The following is a 24411-nucleotide window of genomic DNA, read 5'->3' as shown; positions in this document are numbered from 1 at the left end:
AGTATCGCATATTCTGGCGTCACGGTGTCTAGTATCCACATCCGTACTATACATATATTAGTAAGAACATTTGTACTGAGGATATCTATCTCATACTATGACACTTCTACTAAATTAAATGGGGAATTTACTCAAATAGCTCGTATTTTGTAAATTAAATCGAATCTATTATATTATTTATTTAAAATAATTTTGTCCGCGTGTATCATGTGTGACATGTACTTTTCAGTACATAGAGTATGTAAAGTAACAAGCACGAGTATAGCACGCGATTATATTTCGAGTAAGGGGGTGTGCTAGTTTTCATTAAAATACGGTAGAATTCAAAGTTTTATTAAATTTTTACTTTTGCTGTTGCGTATCATGTGTTCCTGCTATCCTTCCCCCAAATGGCCACTAAAATTTTCGACCTTATCCTAGTTCTCAAGGATCTTAAAATTTTAGGAGATAAACTCAAGACATGGGTAATTGTTCTTTGAAAAATTTTTCACTTGAAACGAGAAAATACTCTCCTCTTACATAACATTGCGCTATCCGAGTTTTACTTACTTAATTAAACGGAATGTATTGCTATTTCGATAGTAATTCTCCAAATTAAACAAATCATTTTGTCACCACTATACTCCTGTTCTATTATTCTATACTAGTGTAGAATAGACGCACGCTGTCTACAGCGTTGTACATTTACAGTTGTCGATAGTAATGGTATTCAATTAATACTAATCACTTAGTACTCGTGCATGCTCACACTCAATGTACTGTAATGGAAACATTGCATTGCGTAGGATTGACTTTCTTGTTCTAGTATAAGCCTGATGTTATGTAGCTAATTTAGATGAACTAAATTTGACAAACTTGATATACTCGTACCTGAGTTATTACATAATTATCGATGTTCCTTTTGTTATTATTTCACGGTTATGAATACATCTAGAATAACTTGTAGTAAAAATTTGATGAATTTAGACGGTACGTAGTCGTAAGGCAAATGAAATAACCGAGTACTGTATTAATGCTAGCAACATCTACCGTATCTGCATACTATACTGGAAATGCAAAAACATGATCTATTTCATCACTGCACAGGAAAATATCCGAAGTTGGAAAACTATTTAGACGCTATTTATCTTTCATACACTCACTAGCTTTGGATTATCACAATACTTGCACGGGAAATTCGTAACTTCTACCTTATACAGTTAATTGCAAATATGAACCATCAGCTTTTCTACACTCCGTTTGATATACATCTCAAAAGGCTATACAAATACTTTAAAACCTGATAGTGTGGTGATCCACAGCTGAACAATGAATGTTATATGGAAAAATTCTACAGATCAATTGCCTACGTATTATCCATTTTATATAGATTGAATGCATGGACTGTGCTTTGGCAGAACATTTATATTGGAACTACTGATGCGTAAGAATTTTATCATAGTTTTATTATGTTCGTACTATTATCGATGCAAAATAGCGTAGTATATTCCCAAAAAGACTCCACTTTCAAGGTGATTGATCACATTTTTCGGTGCTTAGATTTAAGATAGCTTACTGCTTTGAAAACTACTGATGCTATGATTTAGGTATGTCCATTACTATATAATTGGCATTAGTAGAGATTCAAGTGAATTTAGTTACCATAGTCGATTGCAACAACAAAGAATTATTGGAATAAGCTTTTGTCATGATTAAATAAAGTATTAGTAATTCTGTATAAGAGATCTTATTTTGAATATAAGATAGACTAGCTCAAATACTTTATTTCGTTATTATAACCGGTGTTTGTAGTCATAGCAATTACTGTATGTATGAATATCCTAAAAATTTAAGCCAGAGTGGACTAATGGTCTAACAATTTTAGGAGTACTCGAAAAATTAAGCTGAAACGTCTTAAAAACGTACTATAAGCGTATCCGAATGTAGCCGTGTTATGGGAGGAGCGAAACATGAAGTTTATGAAAATTGAGTAATCACAGTACAATTAGTTTGATAAGAGACAAAAAATTGAAAGTGACTGGGGCTACTATCAATCAATCATATTAGCGTGATGGTATGTGTGTCTCGCTGTTATATGTTGTAAAATTTGCTAACATTTTTAATATTACTAGAGCACTTTTCCAAACACAGGAAATCTGGATCTTAAAAGTCGAGATATCAGACTGTAGTTAACTAGAAACATAACAATTTATTAGGGATTATATTTTTGTTTAGATAATTGAGTTTTAATGACTTTATTCATACATGATTGAAATAATACCTATTCACACATGGATAAATAATACCGTAAGCTTACTGGTACATCAAAAGAAATTGTCATAGATGGATAATTGTCTTTGAAATGTTCAATATCTTTAGCACACCTATCATATTACGAATGGTAATATACCATAACCCTAGCTTGTGACAGTTGAGCTATCATACTAATGGCAAACCGTATAGTCTACTATTATAGTTTACTTATTCATCCTTTAATAGAAAGTTATTCGTTATCAAAGAATCAGTTAATCTATTGGCTTGCCTTATGCTATCAAACGAAGCTACGCTATTCGACCACCAAATCAGGTTCGGAGCGAATACTATCGCTAAATTAGACGCAGTCATCTTATTTACATCTGATTTGGCTTCAACCTATCAATATGAACCGTAGTAACCGTCAACTTTGGCTCTCAAGCCAGAGATTGCAAAACTGTTACAAAACTTCGAAAAGTATTAAATAAGGTATCTTCAGCTATTATAGGTAAGGTTTCGAGAAAGCACATAATGAATCCTAAGAAAGTATTTGAATTTTAACGAAGTATTACGCTAGCTAACCTTTTTCAAAAAGTCAAGAAGAAAGCATAAAAGTACGCGATTTTCTTCAGGAAGGTTACGGATGATCTGTTTAATAATTTCTATCTGGTTATCATCGTGATTTCCTAATTAGAAAGTGAATCGATAGAAGCGAATAATATTTATTATTGAAAAACCAAATCGATCATTTTCGATTAAAATCATAGAATTATGTACCATCAAAGTACTCCAAGAACTTATTTGTTTTAAACGTTAATAACGGTTCTGGAAGCTCGCGTAACCACTTTTTTAATAGGACTGCTGGTAAGTGGATATCATTATAATAAGCAAATTCGACATCTTCACCTGCCGAGAAATAAGAAACATAAACAAGAAGCAGAATTCTAAGTGTGAAACATATATCATAAAGTTTGTGAAACTTGGGGAAATATGTATTTCAGATATTTCGCAAAAATGTCATTAGACCTAAAATTATTCGTATCATAATATCTCCGGTAGCAAAGATTACAGTGGCAGTTACTGTGCCCTGCATCAAGCAATTTTTAATAAGAACTTGCTTGATATAGATAAATAAATTTCGGAATAAACATACTGAGGTAGCTTTTTCGAGAAGAACCGGTACTAGAAATAGAATTTGATCCTTTATTGTTGGATCACAGTTGCGCTGCCGCGTGTATACGAATGGTACTGTAATATTTTTATAAGTACGGGGTTTCGTAACACTGACTATATTACACCTACTAAAATACCTACAATACCATGCAGTATGATTCCTTGAAATGGAGATAATAATTTAGTAAAATCTTTCAAAATGTTATCATTACAAAGCTAGAAACAATACTTAGACAGTTATAAAGATTTACATACGCGGCCAATTGAACTTTTAAATTTATTGCTGAGTATTTGATCAGCAACTAAATGCAACATCGATTGGTCGTACATATATGTGAACCATTAATTTAAGGTAACATAAGGGATAGTGATTTATTGTAATTCAATTACGACACTCCCTTCAAAATCGCGTACCATCATCAAACTTGTTTTTGACGTCATTCAAGGTTAAGAAATTTGCAGATCTTCGAAATATCCCTTCATTTTCTAAGCCTGCAAAATGTACATGAAATGTACTACTTTATCACTTATACATACAGGGTTTCGAATAAGAAAGAAATCTAACCATTTTCGGTAATATATTCACAACAACGCTCTACTATAAGCGGTATCTGTCTGTCTTCTCTTAACAATAGTCTTATTGGGCGATAGAAAGTTAGTAAGCATTCTTAGTAATGTTTCAGTTAACACAAACATTACTTACTGCTTCAGAGAGACACCAAAAACAGAAGAACCTCCAATATTCGTATTTGAGACATTACGAGAGATCTTAGAACCCTTTCGTTGATCATATCTGATGAAATTTATGGTTACATCTTACAGCTATATTACTTATGCATATTCTTTATTAAGCTACATAATACAAATAAATCGCATATACTCGTCAACTTCGGACGGAATATCTAATTGATCATAGTGAGTAAATTCTTTTAATTCTTCGAGTCGGTTAATATATTGAACTTTTCTTCCAAATTTTCGGCTTTGCAATAGAGGGTGTAGACACTTAGTAATGTAGATTCAACCCAAATTTACAGTCTGCATATACTTATACAAATAATAAGTAAAAGAACTTATCTGAATCTATATATTAAAATGAAATTACCCTAAATGGTAGTACCTTATAATGGGTCTCAAAAGTGTGAACATTACTTTAATGAAGTTGCTTGCATGGACAATATATAACGCCTTCAAATTTTTTTTATACCTTAGGTACGATTACAGTAAAAGGAGGTTAATCGAGTTTACAAAGAAATGATTGCGTGCAGGCATTCAATAGGAGTCCAGTAATTACTAACTTTCTATCAAAAGCTCTATAGGCTTGGATAAGCCAGGTGTACGAGGGCTTATTCTTACTATTTAAGCCATAATGAAAATAAATCAACGAATAATCGCTTTCTACATAGCTATCCAACGTTTTTTTCAAGTATCTATTTTCAAGGAAGAGAAACCATTACGATGGTGTTAAACTCTATTCTTTCATAAATCAATTACTCTAAAAGGCGCTCATGTTCAATTTCGGCGACAGGAGGCAACCGACAACTGTAAAACAATATCAATTTTCGACTATTTCTATCATCTCCTACATGTAAATAAAATAAATGCAAAAAATTTGTTACTGTTACTTCAGCATAGCCACCGCAATGCTGCATACAGTATTTGCATATTTCTTACATTAATTAATTAAAATACAAAGCTGTAAATACGACTCACTTAATTAATTTAAATTATCGATGGCATACAGATATTGTGTTTACGATTAGCATAATTTTATCGTAAGAAAGAGCTGGTAACAGGTGAATTATAATTTCGTTACTAGATAAGTAATTAGATATGCTTTCGAATTTAATTTCAGAGTACAATCGAACGATTACGGATAGTTTTGGATTATTCGATTTCATACTCGGGGTTCCTGGTACTCACTATTCGTCTTCACACACAATGATTGTAAATATAAACAGCAAGTAAAAGTTGACCTATTTATATTACTAAGTTATATCATTCATTTCATTAGCCTCTTGCCTTTGCACATACATAGACTGCATTTTCAAGTTACTAATCGGATGGTACATTATTAAGCAAAGCAAAGAACTAACTTTATTTAATAGATAGAACTAGTTTGTTTGATACTTCGTTAAATAACGTACTACTGATATCCCAGTTATTTGCAGAGTTGAATGTTTAAATCATGTTAAGTTATCCAAATCTGGACAACTGCAAAGAAAATAGTTTATGACTAACTTATAGTGCAGAGTACTGTAGTCAATGCCATTAATAATGATAAAATCAGTATTACCAGTGTAATTTTAAAAGGAATACGTGTTAATTTCTAGACCCATACATCAGACTAATTGTGTAGTAAATGGAAAAGTCACATTTTACACAAGATGAGAGCGAATTGACTGTAAGTGTGAGGGTGTAATTCAAAATTGATTCTTTCAGATAAAAAATGCTGGGTAATACACTGTTAAGGTATAGGTGGACATAAATATAAAATTTAACTAACTGTAACTGGTGCAACACTATATACTCGTATGTGTTTCGAATGTAGGATTACAGTATAGCTACGTAGGATTCTATTGTCTTTACAATACTTTACTAGTAATAGCCAGTAAATTGCATTATCGTTAGCAATTTATATAACGCCATTCCATTGTATGATAGGTCATTAACTCTGATCCTGACCTGCAATCGATAGCATACGATATTTTTCTATGTCTTGAAAATTTCCAGAATCATTCATCGGAGTTAAGCCACTGGCATTGGAGCTACCTACAATGTATCATTTCGCAATAAATACAGTAAATTCACAAATTTTGAAAATAATCATTTATTGATATAGTAATAACTGCAGCAATGCGTCGACGTTAGAAATGTGCAAGTTCGCCATCAATGCCGACACGAATGCTTAGCAATATTTCTGAGCTTCTTTATATATCGATTATGCTCAATTATAATTAATTAATAATCCATTATCTTTATATTGAAGTGCTGCGCAATATTTCTTAACTTAGTAAAAATTCTGTAGCAACGCCCATTAATGATGACGCTCTTTGGCAGAGACGGTGAGTCTCAGTGACTACCTCAAGCTCAGAATTTCAAACTACTGCATTGCTTCACGCTTAGTAGCTAGTCCTGTACAGTATTGCTAACGATTCCTATAAGTTAAGATTTACCATGCGCTAACCAAATAATTACTTAAGTTTTGTCATTAACAGATACGTCTATCTATGGCGGTACTTTACTAAATAGCTATCATCATTTGTTTGTTCACTGTACTATTTTATTTATAAATGTTTAACTACACTTCGTAAATTCAAACCATAGTTTTCGTACTTCTATGGTTCAAACTTTCACAGTTTCGTGAAGTTACAGTATAAGTTACGAACATGAGTTTAACCTAAAAGCCTATCATAACTATATTAATTAATTGTCTCACGTTTTTAGATGTTACAAGTTATTTCAACAAATTAGTACAGTACTACCGTTATGTTTCATAAAGATTATATTATTAACTTAAGACTTCTGCTAAATGCAGTACTTCATACTGTACTTATATTTGTATTAACATAGGTTTACGTTTAGTGCCCTTCAACAATACGATAATACGTTCAATTCTAGATCATACAAGATGTAATACTAAGGTAAAGAACATAGCGTTATACTGAATGAGCAAATTTGAACCTTCAGAAACTGTTTCCATGGCAAAAATTTTCACTCTAAATTCGTTTCCAGGAACATCCAGGTAGCGTTGCTTTGCAGTACCTTAACAACACTGTGCTGGATAAATTAATGTACTCATATGGTATATAGTTTCAAAAATTAGTCTCTTTTAGTTGTCAACACAGGCTACTTAGACCAAGTTTACAAGTTTAAGAAAATTTTTATCCAGATGTGAGCCGCTATTGAATAGTAAAATGTACTGTAGTCGTTCTTCTGTCTCCGCACGATAAAAATAAATAAATAAATAAAATAATACTGTATACTGTACAGTACTGTACTGTACAGTAGTATGGCTAGAGGCATAGCGCAGCGTAGATTCTCTTGCAGCCGAGCCAGTGGCCTGACGACGGCTGACGTACACGGTAACGTACAGTAAAATCCACCGTCATGGGAGGGGAGGTTAGGAAAGTTGGCGACTACAGTACGCACTGTACTGTATTGTACTGTGTACGGTATGTCCAGTCTACAGTACAGTCTACAGTACAGTACTGTACTGTACAGTACTGTAGAGTCCGGTATCTTGTAATTACAGTACTGTACTGTATAATGTACAGTACAATACTGTATTTTACTGTACAGTACAGTACACTACCATAGACTTAGTAGTCTACAGTACAGTACAGTACGCTCTGGCTCATAATTGATGTCTAAGTATGTACACTATAGTACGCTAGATCACCTTTTATGGCTACAGTAATGATCATCATTACCAAAAGAGAGAGAAAAATGTGCACTACGCGTTTCTTACCTACGAAAATTATATTATTACTAGTGCAAACTCCCGTCGCTTTACTGACGGTTTACGATAATGTGCTCATTTAACAGAGGTTCAGTAACTTTATACCGTACCGTGTACTGTCTGCTGTACAAATGCACGGTACAGTACTACAATACTGTACAGTACTTTTACTTAGTAGTCCTAATAAAATCTCTCAACAGTACAGTACTGTACACTGTACAGTACAGTACATCTTTGACTCGTATTGTACTGTACAGTGTACAGTACAGTACGATTAACTTAACTTAACTTACTGTACAGTACAGTTAATTATCTCAAGTTATGCGTGACGGTTAGACTTACTGATACAGTAACGAAAGTTTTCCGGCGGTTTTTTTAACTGTACAATACAGTACTGTACTGAACGGCTGAGTTGTAAATACCGTACTTGTTGTAGGGCAAGTAAGCAATGTAAGAGTGGAAATAATTTCGGATCAAGTTGATCCATAATTTTATTATTAATCTTGTCTAATAGCGTTATTTAAACAAGGATTTCGTTGAAGTAGTCAAAGGGAGATGAGCGGGTATAAGGATCAGCATGGACATGAGAGACAACAATTTAAAGCAACCGTTATGTGGAATGATATTATCAATTACCTGAATGAGAATCTACCGATTCCAAACAAGTCTTACAAAAAAAAAGGATTCCAGAATTCCTTTACTGGTAAAGAGCTTTTGCGGGTCTTAGCTTCCTTTGCAAAGGAAAAGGACAAGCAACTACAACATGCTCAGTTATGCAAGTTAGGTCAATATTTAATAGATAGAAATGTTCTTATTCGCCTCGATTCTAAGTTAGCAAAATTTAGGACAAAAAATAGTACATATTGCTTAGTCAACCGGAAAAATAGTGATACAAAGCTAAAAGACTACAATTTGGTTAAGATCCTTCGTGCTGCCGACGGATCAAAGAAAGCTCACACTCGCAGTGCTACATCGAAAATTTCTGACATCACTGGGGGTAGTAGTTACGAAATGGGAATAAAAAGTATGACAAGAGAAATCGCTTTACGCCGGTTACTGCAACTCATAGAAATTCCTTTCTTAGAAGACGTTATGAAATTTCGAGATACAATGTCTACTCTTTCGTTAGATCAAAGTAACTGTGATGGCGATGACTTTCAATCCTTTTTGGCCATCATAAGCAAGCAGAACTATTCTGAGATATATCACTGTCAATCGGATACTGATAAAACTTGGGTAGCGTTAGCATTCAACTGCCTCAACAAGCCATGGCCTGAAGAAGAAGGAAGTTTTACTAAAAATTCAGCTCATGTAAGACCTGACCAGTTTTCATTATCGAATGTATGCGTACGTGTTGTAACATGACTAGACTTACAGTAATTAATTATACCTAGCAATTCACTGAACACAACGTACAGTACAATAACGTAGGCGTAACTACAGTACAGTACATCTACATCTATCTACGTCAAAACACAAACCTGAGATTGAAGATCTCATGCCTACCTTAATTTAGGAGTTGTACAGAAGTTGCAAAACATATTTTAGTTTGTATCTTCTAGTTTAGTTTTTTTATTAACCTTAAAGCTGGCTATTCAGTACATACAGTGCTAGTATTTATTTGACGCATGCCATTATGTATTGTTTAATTTAGGAAGCGAGGAAAGAACTATTTTATGCTGTTTTAAGACGATATGATTCCTTGTCTCAGCCTTTGCTTCCACCTAGTTTAACGGTAATCTACAATTCCATAGAGGATTTAATTAAGATGGGTAAAAGTACGAGAGCCTGTAGAGCATTACAATTTCTCTTGTTTCTCCTCCCTCCAAGTTACAAAATACTGCTTTCGAAATTGTTACGGTTCATTAATCATACAATAACTTACAAAACGCTGGGAGTAAACATTGAAGCGCAGTTTGTTTATCAAAATTTTAGCAACTGCATGATCAAGAAATTTGAGGTAAGGATAGTATTGTATTCAAGCATGTATACATATTATTTCTAGCGTATAAAATAGCATATCTTACAATACAAGACAATGTTATCATTTTACCCTTGAAAAACTAATTACAGCACGTTTTCTAAACCGTATGTGGCTAGAGCATAAAAATCGATGAGCTAGTAAAGTTCATGATTATCAACTGTCAAGAGATTGAATTCAAGCCAATTGAAGTTCAAGACGGTTATCGTGGCCAAGTTTTTTGTTTTAGACAGTCTGTAGATCAGTATCAAAGTGAAGCAAGTGCCTGCACTAAGGCAAGAATGGATACATTCCCAATTTACTCGTTTATATACAGGATGCTGATATGCATGTCAGCAGTTTGCACGTTGCATTTTAAGTTAAAACATCAATATATTAATTTATAATTTTGATTTGTAGGAATCACTTCGTAAACTTCTGTCAAGTGTCATCAATGATAATTCTGTTCCAATGAAGCGAAAAGAAATCTTTTTAAAATTATTCCTTAAGCATCATCCTGATGCAAGCTTCACAGATACCAGAAATTCCGAATATTTATAATAATTGTGATACAGTAGCGTAAATTCGGATTTAAGTTTTATAATACACAAGAACAGTACGTGTTAAGAGATGGGCTATACCATATTTTACGCATGATCTTATAAAATTACTAAAAGTTACGATAAGGTCAACTAATCTAACAAAAAATGAAAAGCTTGCATTGAACGTTACTACAGCGAGCGAAATTATATCATTTTTAAGGACATTCACCGTTCATTGTATATTCTATTTGAAGAGATATAAATAGAATATTGAAATGTTGCGTTAATGAAAATCGCTGCTTCTGTAGAATGTTAAAAGAGTTGGAATAGAAATTGGATTAATTCAGATGAAAATTTGGTAAAGATACCATGCAATCTAAAATATCTCAAGCGAAGTTGTGGTCGTTATACACGTACATTCGAAAAATGGCGATCTTTTTTAATAATTGTTATATCACGGCTAGAAGAATCAGGGTCTGCTACTAGAATTACTCAGCCCTAGTAAAGTGGAAGTAGCTGTCTTTGACGTGAAAGGGTATCGGCTGTGGCTTAATGAGGCGCGATATGCGAAAATTGTATCGGTGTCAATTTCCTTGTGTTGTTGATAATGCTATGATATGCCTAAGCTTTGATAGTGAGGAACCCATGAATAGCTAAATCAGAACTTACCACAAAAAATTAATCAACATTTTACTAAGGTGGTAAAACGTAATTTACATCAATTCATCGAAACTTTAAAGAAAAGGAAGGCTAGAAATATTACACTAATTTATTAATAGCTTTGTAGTTGTTTAATAGTATAAAAATTAAATTAAATTAATTATTATAATTGTAATGATTCAAAGCTGCCCTCACTTGGGATATCTCATTGTGAAACATTTACTAATATAATTAAAATTAAAATTATGTAATAGACTGCTATCCGCAATATGTAGTTGGGTAACCCAAAATTATGGATCTCAATTTATGATGTTATTGCAAAAAATGATCAATAATTTAAAAGCAGACAACTATTCTTCAAGATCAATATACTCACTTAAAATCGAAATGATATTACAAGAAGAAGTGTACACTACAGTACGTTGTACCCTAATATGTGAGTACATAAAATAAAAATCAGTAGGATACGCGAGTACAATACGAGCGATGGTGCACTAGACAATCTTCAACGAGCGTAAATATACGCCCGGATACCCTAGTTATAGGTTAAATGTTTATTTTATCCTACTGGCAACACAAACCAATCGTGAGTAGTAGTTGGATAAATTTTTAGTTATGGAGAGAAACTGTTAGGTTTTATATTAGTTGAGTTCGGTATACGAGGAAAACGGGATTTTGACGAAGATACTTATACATAAGTATAACCATGAAGGTGATCATTTTGTGAAAATGTGTATTTGATATAATTTCGGTACTGTAATGTTCTTTGTTTAATGACATGAGTATAGGTTACGATTGTTTAGAATAATCAAGAATGACTTATTAAAGTGCTTCGAGATGAAGACCTGCAAACAGGAATATTTGGTGATTCAGCGTACCATACGACGTTACTGCTTATATTTATGCTGTAGACAGTGATACTTGTGCTACTGTAATTGCGGAACACTAGGGGGATAATTTCATGACAACAAGAAATGTTTTACTATTGGTTGAATAATCTCTGATATCAGGAATGTGTTCTGCATTTATTGGCTGGCTACCATTAATATTTGCATGACAGCAAGAAAATCTGGCTGCCACATGCACGAGATGTGATACGGCAGGGACTTTTAAGAGAAAAATTCTTAAACATTTCATCTACAAAAACATACGAATATTTAAGATAACTTACACACACGTTATACATCACTGGTACGAACGATGATCGTGATCCTTACTGTAGCTTGATTCTCAAAACTACACTAGAGGTCCTGCCATTCCGGGCTAGTAGTGTTATCGAATTACCGTAAATTTATACTGCGTCTGTACAGTGTTGCAGTTAAAAGTTGTGGTACTGAAAAGCATATCGCTAGACAGTAATGTAGGTAAGTTTGCTATCAACATGAAACGTCAGCTTGATTTAGAAATTGATTAAAACTTTAAACTAGTACTAGTTATTAATAAATACCACAGTAAATAAATAAGTAAACAGTAGGAATGCAGAGCATAACGCAGTAACCGGAAAGGGAAATGATACTACATAATCCATTAAAATGTGGATAAATATAAAACCGTATATGATACATTAAGGCAGTTACAGTTTTATTAAGGATATTTGTAATCATTATAATTATTTAGAGAACAGTTTTGAATGCTCCTATATATTGTTAGTGTTAAAATGAAAACTGTTAAAGTCATTACACGAGTACCGTGATAATAGGTCGCCATTTAGTAAATGGTGAATCTACGCACAGGGATAATGGCTGGTTTATGATCTACAGTCTAGTAACGATATGATCTTTCTTTAATATCACTTTTTTATACCTCTAAGTTATAAGAATGTTATTATTTTCAATTTAGCCGCCAATTTACTTGAATAAAGTAACTTGAGATAGTAAAACAATACTACATTACACATGCAAACAGATAACTGTACGAATATCTCTAGAATCTTAAATTATGGCAGAGAAAACATCATTCACAAGCCAATTTTCCATCAAAACTGCTTAAGCTAATAGCAAAAGCTTGCAATGCCGATAACGGATATTTGTAGTCCATAGTGAAAGCATCTTCTGATACCCGACCGAACTGCATTATGATGTAATCAACTGCAAAGTTCAATGAATATAAATACTTAAAGTTTGCGGAGTCTGCTGCTATTAATCCTGCATATCAATCAATAAACTAGTACATGAAAGATACAATTTATTCTTACCATCATTATCATGAACAACTTGAAAATTCTTTACTGATGCTTGAGTTACTCTCCCGTGAAAGTTAAGAACATATGATTGGGTATCTAAAATTAAACACGAATTACAAATAGTGATACTATTTCTGGATAACATGTATAATTTTACAATAAAATTATATCAACTTGACTTTAATTTAGCAATATGGACTGATGGATTGTTAGATATAAATTCCAAAATAAGTGTCTTACTATCGTTCCATTCAGGTGCTTTATTGTGCAGTTCTAATAAATTATCCATTCTACCACTTTTCCATCTCTCTAATAATGTTTCATTAGCCTAAGAAAGAGTTGCACAGTGTAATGTTGATGACGATTCAAAAAAACAGGACACGTTTAAAAGCTCCTATAAGATGTTTATTTACTGGGCATGTTTTATACCAAATCACTGACAAATTACTGTATGATGGACTAGTATTATCGTGTTCCAGATACAGCCGTAGTTATACATATTAGCTAAGAAATTACAAAGGTTTTGTAGTAAATTAAATCAGTCACAAATAGAGCACAAATCTTTAAATATTTACATTTCTCGGTCTAACAGCCACTCTTTCCTGATTTGCATCCATCCCAGGGATAAGAATTGTCATTTTTCTAGGTCCTTTGAAACCAAGAACATTGGTATCCTTTGAATAAATTAAAAAGAAGACGCAAGGTAGGTGTACATCGTACTTGATAACTCCGTAAAAGTGATGGTTCTCACGTATATTATGGCGGCGAGCTCTTCTCTATTACTACTTCCGTCAATGCCAACTGAACCTTTCGCAGGATTTATACCATTATCGTATACTGTAAAACGAGTTCCAATCAAATTTGATCTATAATCCAGAAATTGTTTATGACCTTTCAGTAACCGCCGAAATCATCGTACAATTATGCTGATCATACTATTGCATTACCTTAGTTTACCAACAAAGCTTTCTCCATTTCTGGAAAGATCAGTAGCATCATTCGATATCAAATAGTTCGAAGTTTTACTTTTCTTTCGTTTGCGACCTGCCATAAGGAAAATCTAAGAACAGTAATTCAGTTATTACCTAATACATTAAGATTATACACTAAGGATTAGATGATTTTAGATTTTACCTTTTTACCATCCTCTCTTTCCAGGTGGAGATAATAAGTAGGATAGATTCCCCGATCCACCCCTTTTTTATCTCTGCTAATCCTACATTTTATTGTAGTATCTTGTGGAGCAGTGCTAACAACGTTAAGGTCATTGTAATTTAGCAATCATTCTCGATACATTGTTACTAATTGATCTTGGTCGTACGATTTTAATTTTATGTACCTTTGAATAAATTTTTCTATATTATCGATATCAAGATTAAATATCGATGAATCCTCAGGGGATCCAGAGGGTGAATATTCCTTATTGGAAAATAGTATTTGCTCGTATTACGTTTTTAAAGCCAATTAAACATTTAATCTTATCAGGAAATAAACAATTTCCATAATATATTCTAACTAAAAATTTAATCGTAAAGAAATGATAAATTTAGTATTCAATGTACCTGCTGTGAAATGTAGTGAGATGTTATGCTATTACATGTACGAAAATTAATATGTATACGATAGTGTAACAATAGGCAGGTACGGAATTGAAAATGGGGAAATTATTACGATAATTATATTTTACCAACAATCCGATATTAGCAAGAGATATCGGGTAAAACTATGCAGATAATGCTATGCATTTGTACGTGTGACGTGAGTAAGGTAAGATAAGAGAGCATTTAGTACTGTAACCTTATCGCATGAAACTGCATGCTCAAATAAAATATCACAAAAATATTACAGTACCTCTTTTGATGGATAAGAACGAGGAGATCTGTGAGTAGGAACTTGAGATTTGTCCTGGATAGGAATTACAGCCGATGATTCGATATCTTCTTCGTCTTCATCATAATTAATTTCATGCCGCAAGCCAAGATTTGCTAGTTTACGTTCTGTTTCCGATACAGCCTAATATTATTTACAGTTACGTTACTTTGTTGAAGTTTATAAAAATCATTCTGCAAATACTACTACTATTGAAAAGTAGATTTTATTTATACATTACTACACATAATCGACCAATAGCATTTTATCGTTTACTTTTGCAGATGCAGATGACGGGCTTTCTTTATTATTGTTGAAGTCCATAACTTTCGTCGCGGAAGATGCAAAATTATCATCATTGTCCATCTGTAAATATTCGGTACCTGCATATCGCGTAATTTTATGTTTTAATTTGTGTCTTCCGTTAGTATCTTATGTTATCCAGGTTATTATAGCTTCATCCAGTAGTAGTTATATTATAGGTATGTATATTTAAGTTTACATTATTGGTATATAGTAAATTTAAAAAAGTATACTCTAATCCTAAAGAGTTGTACAAAAACGATTCGCATTCATAGCAAAACCTATCCTGCCAAGAGCTGAATTGTAAAAATATGCTAGAGATCGCAGGTACGGTATGCATGTATATAACTGAATAAGGATGGCAATTTGATAACGTTAGTATAATCGACTTATCTAATATTAATTACAAAGCTAAGCTAATAACACCAGGAAGTGCGTCTATTTAAGATATGATGATGTGCACGATTGGTGTAGAATTCGAATAACCAGAAGAATGTCTGATCTTTCATAAATCTATAACCTCAGATGTGAGCCATACGTAAAGCATTTCAGCGAATTGTCCAAGTATTCAATAAGTATTCTTTATACGAGCAATAATATCAATTATATGGATGTACTTATACAGCTATACTACAGTATAGTTTATCTTAACAGTTTAGAATTTTTGTTGCAGATTAAAATAATAACTATAATCGAAGCATAACTTCTCATCTTTGAAAAATAATGGATTCTAGAATATCTAATTTCAGTTACAGTATTATATCAAACGTAAGCCATAAATGTTATTTTGCCAACTTTAGTAACTAAAATAGTGTTTTGTTGATATTATAATTAAATCGTAATATTTTGTAATTAATATATATATATATTTACTGTATACTGCCGTATAACACTAGTCTTCTGGGCTATTATTTTTGTGTTAATGTAACATTTTATAAAAGTTTATTATTAATGTAAGCACTGTATCATAAGGTCACAAATAAATCAAGGGCTAAAGAATTAGAAATGTTTAGAAATCCTATAGTTTGAGGTTATTCCAATTAATCTGCGAAACTTGTACGTGATGAAGTATTTTAGGAGATCATTTATGTGCTATGATTAATTGTCCGATCCGCCTTTTGAAATACTGATAACAATTTGGAAATTTATCTATGGTAATGAAAGATATACTGTAATGTTATCAAATCTTTAACTGAAAGAATAGTAACGCGATCGCTACGTTCTATGCTACCTTTATATATTACCTTCTGCATCTTTGTAAGATGGTACTTGGGGTATGCTTCTCCCTGATTTAGACGAAGTTGGGCGATGATCATTTAGCTGCATCTTGCCTTAAATATAAAATAATTTATCTAAAACCTCTAGTTTTTAGTAGCTGAGATTATAAACCATCATATAAATTTAAGCTTTTATTTAAAATTTATACAAAGTATGAGTTCTACATAAGAAATATAGCATTAATACTTAGGCGTAACATACATATCATATTTGGTACCCGAGACAACATTTATAGCCATGAAACTGATAACTATATTCTTCGTATCTATTAGTATTTCCCAAAAAGTTGCAAACTGAGATATTTGATTATATATTTAAGATTGGCCTGAAACTAATGTCTTTGTACTTGACGAAATCTGTGATCTTATAAACGTAGATAGATCGCAAAAAACGTATTGTGATAATAATAGTTACAGTCTTCGCTATTTCCTACAATTATTTACTATTGTATAGCCTGTTTATGGTATATGATGTATCTAATTCTACAATCCTATTCTCTACATGTGTTCTCTCTCTAAAACTGTAAATACTGATGATTTTTGCCTCAGATTTGTTCAGTTGCATTTGTTAGTGTTAGTATCTACACACGTTACTTCACGACAGCTTATACGCTGATCCACCAGTAACTACCACACTGTACCTAGTTATTCTCTACAATAAATATCTCTTTTTTCTAATAACCCCTTGTATCATTATTGTAAAATGCCTAAGAAGTCCACGTCCGCAGACTCTTTGAACCCTCCATCACAATAGTCTTACCAGCTTGCACACGCTTCACCTTCTGCCTGGCCTCCAATAGCTCTCTCTATATAACAATGTAATAATGACAACGGTTATCATGTTTAACTTTAAAAGATTAGGTAAAAGTATAAAAACATGACGAAAAATTTAGCGCAAAGATTCTCGAAAGAAGTAAGTTGTTGAGATCACATACTGTTTGTTTCAATAATTATTATTTATGTGAATTTCTTGTATGTAAGATTAATTCTTAAAGTCGTAATCTATCTTATTACTGTCATATTAAGTTTTGTTAACTGTAGAGTTCAAATTCTGAATTCATACATGCCCTGTAAAAGTAACCTGTCTTTAATAAATTTTTGTATTACACATACATATTATGTATATATACAATGTATGAATTTATATTAGCTGGGACGTTGATAGTCGAAATTTAATTAATATTACATATCATATGGTATTTTATGTCTCCATGTTTCATAGTATTATATGTTAAATTAAGTAAAAGATCTTCCAAATTGGTTAGTAGAAAACAGAAATTTTTCGTACATCTTAAAGAGGTTGTCTTATGAACGTGATATGTATAATTTGAAATATATTAATATAGCATTAGCAGGCTTTGTAGTAGCATAATAATAATTGTTTATTTATGTGCCATTGCCTTCTATTAAGTATATCAGTTGATTTAGGTGCCTGTGTATATATATATACTGTGGTCTGCATTTATTTAAAAACCTCTACAGAAAAATTTAGAATAAATTTAGAATACAACGGAGATTAACATTTTGGATTGATAATTCATTATAAATCTCTGTCAGTAGTACTAAGGAGAAAATTAATATATATTGCACGGCAATGCCTTATCGTAAACACTGGGAAAACAGTTTTAACAGAAATCACTATAGCGATGCTCCATAGCTGTGCGGTATATAAGTGACGTTCGAAGTCATATGTCGTATGAATTCCACATTTGTATATATTTAAATGTAACTACAGTAACTACCTAGTTTTGTAATAGAGTGATATAAACTGCTTTAGAGCTATCAATTCACACTGTTTAACTTGATTATAAGAGCTGATAGCAAAGAAATCTACTCCATCACAGAATTGATGTTACATTCGTATTAGTGATTCCAAAAATACATGGGAACTAGTTACTGTAGTGAACTTAGATTTAGCAGTTTAATGATCTCATTCGATGATATACCCTTTTAATACTATATGACCTATGCTAGCATATATGCAGTAGTACTTTAATATTTAACTTATAACTGAGAGTGTAACGATAGTAAAGCTAATCTGACATTACTAATCGCACCAGAATTTAATTAGACACATAAAACTTATTACAGCTTTCAATATACCATAGGATATAAGCTAATCCCTAATTTATTTTTCCGACTAGACTTATCATTGAACAAAATCTTAGTACCATTAGAAGGCGCCGTTCTAGTACTTAAATTGTATGTCTAATTCTTATTATGATTATTTACCTGCCGGTTGACTTTCTGCTCACGGACGCTTTGTGGATTAGATAACGTCTCCTCCTCAGGAACGCTGTGGTAAAATCGCTTGATTAATTCGTGACATATCAAGACTATAGTGATAATTTTTAGATCAAATCTCGAGATAATTATATCAACTCAGAAATTCTTTTATTATTTCAGTCAAAATCATATAGTCCCGAAAGTTATTGTATAACAGATATTCCTCGTCTACTTTAGGCTTACTAAGCCAAAGTTTACGCATAAGGCTGCATATTGATTTACAGTACGATACCTTCCAGGAGGAGCGGTACCCCAAGCATTTGCATTTGGATAAGGTGGTGGCCTCAATTAAATAACGAAAAGAATTCAAAACTTTTCTTAGGACTGCAGTTAGCAAAATACAGTATACCATATATAGGATATTGTAGTATGATAGTATAGCCGTGAGATACCATACCGATTATATTAACTGTCAGTGAAAAAGAATATGTACTATTCACAAATCGTTATTGTGGTTGAATTTTTGACTTACCCACCGCTATCGCGCTTATAGTATTGGCTCATGATAGATAAATATGTCGTTAATACAGAATTAGATTCGTAGCCACAAACTTTAGTAGTTTGGGTGTCATCAAATTTTAAGTTAATCTGTCCAACGTTTCTTCTCCAAGACAACGATCACAGACTGCGTACTGTACCGTAATCTCCTTATTAACTGTTAAGTTAATTAATTAATAATAAATAAATAAACAGTACAGTATGTACAGTACAGTACTATGGTACAGTCAATAATGAACTACAGTACCTTACTATACTGTACAGTGTACAGTACAGTACAGTACACTACAGTAATGTGGTAATTCTGGGAGACTGGGACTCCATTTTCCCTCTACTGTAATCCTGAGTAGTACAGTACTAAATACTGTAACCACAGTACTGAATACTGTAAGGTACAGTACTAAATACTGTACTGTATAGTACAGTACTGTACTGTAAGTTAGTCTGGTACTGTACTATAAAATCTCGACTCGAAATGATGTCACCTTAGTTTCATTTCATGATTTCATCCGATCTGTCTTCGTCTTCGAGGGATATCCACAGGAGAAGAGGGCTTTTCTCTTCTAATTTTTACCTTGTACGTACACTACAGTATAACAGCCGGAAATTTTTAAGTGTGTCAGGATTGGGACTGTACAGTACTTCGCTGCAAATGTTACGGTATTTGTACTGTAATTAACTTAAAGTAAAATACTGTACTGTACTGTACTGTACGTACAGTACAGTATGCTAGTAACGGTACTGTACTGTACAGTACAGTATACAGTATATTACGCCATGATGTCTACTGTACTGTAGATTGTTTTATGTTTTTTTTGAAGGAAAATGAGTGATCTTCTACTCTAGTTTAGCCTTTATAGGATATCGACTCGACATTGTCGAGTCTTGTACGATGCACAATTTGCAGATACAATACAGTACACTGCATGGTACTGTACAGTATGGCATGTTTATTAATTCTTCAGATTTCTAGATGGCAAAGTACTGTACAGTACTGTAGAAATTCTTGCATAGACAGTTGTGAATAACTTACTGTACTGTACATCTATCAACATATACGAAAACTTCAGCCCTCTAGCTACATGTCGGTATAAAGTACGGTATTTTTACGTTAGTTCAGTCCTATTTTTCCCCTTTTTCTATATCTAAAGAGAAAATAAACATGCTCAGGACTGTACTGTACTAGTACATACCAAAATTATTTGCTGTACAGTACGTCAGTGCACTCATTGTACAGTAATATGCTTGATTGGGAGACAACAATGACAGATGTCAAAGATGATGAGAGGATGAAGAACAGGTTTATTTACAGATTGAGAATGGCAGTACATAGGTAGAACGTTAGATAGACATATAAGAGGATGCTACTGCCTGGTGGAAATATGAACCTATCTATGTTATATTGTGCTGTATAATTTATACGTAGGCAGTCTGGCATGTGATATCACTTATTGGTGTAGGGCTGTACGCATATAAGGTATTGTATAATTGTTCCAATGTAGATTTTAGCAACGATAAATGTGAAAGTTCCAATGCGGATGCAGTCAGGAACTTGGAGTACAGTAATAATGTGTCTTGCTGCAAGTTTTACTAGTGCAGTATATATATATACATATAATATACAGTATATCATACATACAGTTTATTAACAATACCGTAATAATGCTTACTAGTTATAACAAATAAATACACATTAAATGTACAGTATATGAATAATTATATGATTAGATCAGAATGAGGGAAAATGTACGTGCGTATATCCCTCTACTTAGAATCCAGAATCTTAAGATATTCTACATTTTTTAGATGCACAGTAAAATAAAGGTTTTACATTTATACTTAAATAATTTCTGCATTCGCCTTTCATTTGCTATGATATACATATACGAAGCGGTCTATCGTTATCGATGTACAGCTAGGAGAACAGGATTACAGTACTTATGATAATAAATATTAGACCATTTTATTATTACAGCTCCGAAAAATTCGTTTTATACTATGTTGGTAACAAGTACCAGTTTTGAAAACGAAGTACGATAGTTGTAAGTACAGTATGACACACAAACCCTCCTCAAAATATCACGGAATTTATATGAAATATAGTTATAATATTTACTGGTAAGCATCAGTATGAAACTTAAAGGGATAAAAATTTTAGTGATAATAGATCATCTTAAATTAAAACTCTCTAATTAATTTTACTTCGAAAAAATTAAGTAGTCAATGAGTATACACAATGGAGTACAACCGGGAATTACACGATATTTTGAATAATAGTGTATAAGTTAACTTCCGGAAATTGGACTCTTTAATTTATCTCACTTTAAAAAATTTTAGTAGCTTACCTTGCTCATAAGATACAATTTCCATTGCCGTTACGAGACAGATCCAAACTTTAAGTAAAAATTACTACTTTAAGACACACACGAAGAATATTAAAACATTTATCAGCTATACTCATGGATTAGAGTCCCTTGACTAAAAACACATTGGTATCGAAATCTCACCGTGCGCATGCGAATAAAATACAAAGAATATGCATCACTTTAAGAGACGAAGCGTTCCATGCTTAACATGTATAACTAGTACAGACTTCATTAAGAAAATAACACAATATTGCTTGATACAATCGATTGAACGCAATCATGTCACTACGTTAACAAAATATTTTACATAATATAGAATCACTTAATTCTGATCTATTGCTCCAATCAGCCTTTATCCTTATTTCTGTTTTCCTGAAATTTTTATCTTTAAAAGATTTCTTTCGATGATCCTACATTTACGGTGATCAAATATCACTAACTTAGCTAAATTAATTAATTATATTCCATTTAAAATAGTATCACCATTCGTTTTTTATTTTGAACAAGAACTTAGTCTCAGTAAACTTACCTTTACATGCTCGCTTCCAATACTTTCCTTACGCTTTACTATAGCATCAATGGCTCTACTCTTATCCAAATTATCAAGAAAAGCAGTATTCTGTTTTTTCATCCAAGAAATCTCAGTTCGTAAGCGCTGTTCTCTAATGACATTATGATGAGCTATAAATAGTAAATACGTTGTTAAGCAGTATAAATTAACATGTCTTAGTAACAAAGTCGTCTCCTAAACATTTTAGGATGGACAAGTGCAACCAATTTCGCACGAAATACGAAAAGATCCGTTAGCAAAGTGTTTTAAATTTCACTTATATCAGTATGCATGTCAATATTTGCAAATTGTACATTTACATCAAATCAATGAATGACGTCCTAAACTACCGTGCTATCCCAAGAAATCGCATTAAATTGGTATGATAGCATTATAGCTACTATTAAAGAAGAGTAGCTCCAATATCAAAAGGAAGTAATATTTACTGATACTATGCATACATCAAGGCATGACTAACATAAATAACATGTAGAAGAAGAATAACACTGTGTGAAACCCATAAAAGCAGTTTCATAGTTAACTGAGTCCCAAGAATGCTGTAACCCGAAGCGAGATCGTAAATCATGGCTCAAAGTGAAAAGTAAGCGTGATAAAGGAAAGAAAATATACTACGGAGTAAAATTTCGCAATCACCGGCTATTTAAGACTAGATTGATTTTAAATAAAAGGAATCACCCGCTTTCTCATTTAAATGACTCCATCTGAATTTTCGTAGATATTTTAAGTTCCAGAAATCGTGATCATAATAGCCTCTATTTTTTCGACCTAAAAGAGTCAAATCAGTTTACAGAATTTAGTTGTACCAATTTATTAAGCGTGAGTTTATCGTATAACTGCATCTATGAGCATTCGCGGTACAGTAATCACTTTAATCGGTACGCTTACACGAGCGGCCTACCAACAAGTAAAAAATATAGTTGTACAGAACGTTATATTCCCATTTGCTATTTAGTTTTCCTTGAATTAATTAAATTAAACAATATATACGGTATACCGTATTACTATGGTGGTGAAAGATCGTGTGCTTAAAAGGGTGTCATACTTCGTTTGAGCTTTAATCTACATTCAAAGCAGCTTACCAATCTTTGTATTGTTTAGGGAAAACGCAACGGATTTTGCTATTTTCTTCTTCTTAAATTCTATCCATCCTTCGCTGTATAATTTTGTTTCATGAATTCTTTTAGATCGGACAATTTCAGTAGAATCTGTTACAGGCAAACGAATGATTGATCATCTAATAGAATCTATCTTGTGATAATAGCATACAGTAATAAGTTATTAGGTTGATATTGCATTTGTTTGGCGCAGATCAAAAACGGCTAAGCTCCAGTAAGAAAATTCTAACTCCAAGTCTCCAACCATAGCCTACCGCTGCTGCCATTCGCATACAAACTTCGTATGGTCAAAATCAGCCCACCGAAGTAATAATATGGACATACTGTACATAAACGGATCGCTTGGTCAAAACATACTGTTTAATGTGGGGTGCAGTACAGTACTGTACTTCTAGCCAGGTTACAAAAAAATACACATGACTGCCAAAATAGTAAGATTTAAAAGTAGAGGATTCACAGCGGCAATGGAATGGTTATAAAGGTTCCCTTTCCACAGCGAACATGCAACGTACTATTATTTAAAATCGGTTTATGACCTTTTCACTAAGTCAAATACGTGTTAGCATAAATCGAGTTTTGGTTAATGTAATAATAGTGTATAATATAATAACTGTTCTACATACTTGCATCAACATTTTCAAAAAGCGATGAATAAATCTGATATTACTCCACAATCGCCAAGTACAGCACGGTACTTCATATGCAAATTTACTTCTAATATTAATCATTAATGAATAACCTATTGGCTGTAAAAAGATCCTGTTGATTTGTCCATAGCGTGAAAATATTCGCTGTATTTTAAGTGGATTCATATGTGGTGGAATTCTACTAATATAAACGATGCCAGACTTGCGCTCCATGACTAGCCTTTTTTTGATATAAACGATTCTTTCTGCTTTTTTTCGAATAGCGCAAAAT

The 24411-nt window shown here is 32.7% G+C and overlaps 4 protein-coding genes across 4 annotated transcripts; 1 reads left to right on the top strand and 3 right to left on the bottom strand.

The window, feature by feature from the left end:
* Positions 1–2207: 2207 nt before the first annotated feature.
* TRIADDRAFT_38479 (uncharacterized protein) lies at positions 2208–5054 on the bottom strand (the record flags this gene model as incomplete). Its single annotated transcript, XM_002117703.1, has 10 exons — positions 2208–2631; positions 2815–2918; positions 3010–3138; positions 3820–3897; positions 3971–4041; positions 4109–4198; positions 4286–4384; positions 4523–4609; positions 4701–4832; positions 4897–5054. The coding sequence occupies 10 exons, from the start codon at positions 5052–5054 to the stop codon at positions 2461–2463; spliced, it is 1119 nt and encodes a 372-aa protein (XP_002117739.1). The 3' UTR covers positions 2208–2460.
* Positions 5055–8419: 3365 nt separating this feature from the next.
* On the top strand, positions 8420–10385 carry TRIADDRAFT_61786 (uncharacterized protein; the record flags this gene model as incomplete). The annotated part of the gene is made up of 3 exons (XM_002117745.1): positions 8420–9175; positions 9519–9599; positions 10245–10385. 3 exons carry the CDS (start codon positions 8420–8422, stop codon positions 10383–10385), a joined length of 978 nt encoding a protein of 325 aa, XP_002117781.1.
* Positions 10386–12979: 2594 nt separating this feature from the next.
* TRIADDRAFT_33067 (uncharacterized protein) lies at positions 12980–14453 on the bottom strand (the record flags this gene model as incomplete). Its single annotated transcript, XM_002117702.1, has 7 exons — positions 12980–13113; positions 13221–13304; positions 13449–13536; positions 13784–13882; positions 13960–14074; positions 14156–14268; positions 14343–14453. Coding segments are annotated over 7 exons (744 nt in total), but the record flags the coding sequence as incomplete, so codon positions are not given.
* A 7847-nt stretch (positions 14454–22300) lies between these two features.
* Positions 22301–24353, bottom strand: TRIADDRAFT_33041 (uncharacterized protein; the record flags this gene model as incomplete). Its single annotated transcript, XM_002117701.1, has 4 exons — positions 22301–22488; positions 23054–23143; positions 23458–23583; positions 24206–24353. 4 exons carry the CDS (start codon positions 24351–24353, stop codon positions 22301–22303), a joined length of 552 nt encoding a protein of 183 aa, XP_002117737.1.
* Between the last annotated feature and the right edge of the window lie 58 nt (positions 24354–24411).

The sequence above is a fragment of the Trichoplax adhaerens genome, genomic scaffold (assembly GCF_000150275.1).
Source record: "Trichoplax adhaerens TRIADscaffold_28 genomic scaffold, whole genome shotgun sequence".
In the NCBI taxonomy this organism is placed as follows: domain Eukaryota; kingdom Metazoa; phylum Placozoa; class Uniplacotomia; order Trichoplacea; family Trichoplacidae; genus Trichoplax; species Trichoplax adhaerens.
This window is presented reverse-complemented; position numbering and strand designations above follow the sequence as displayed.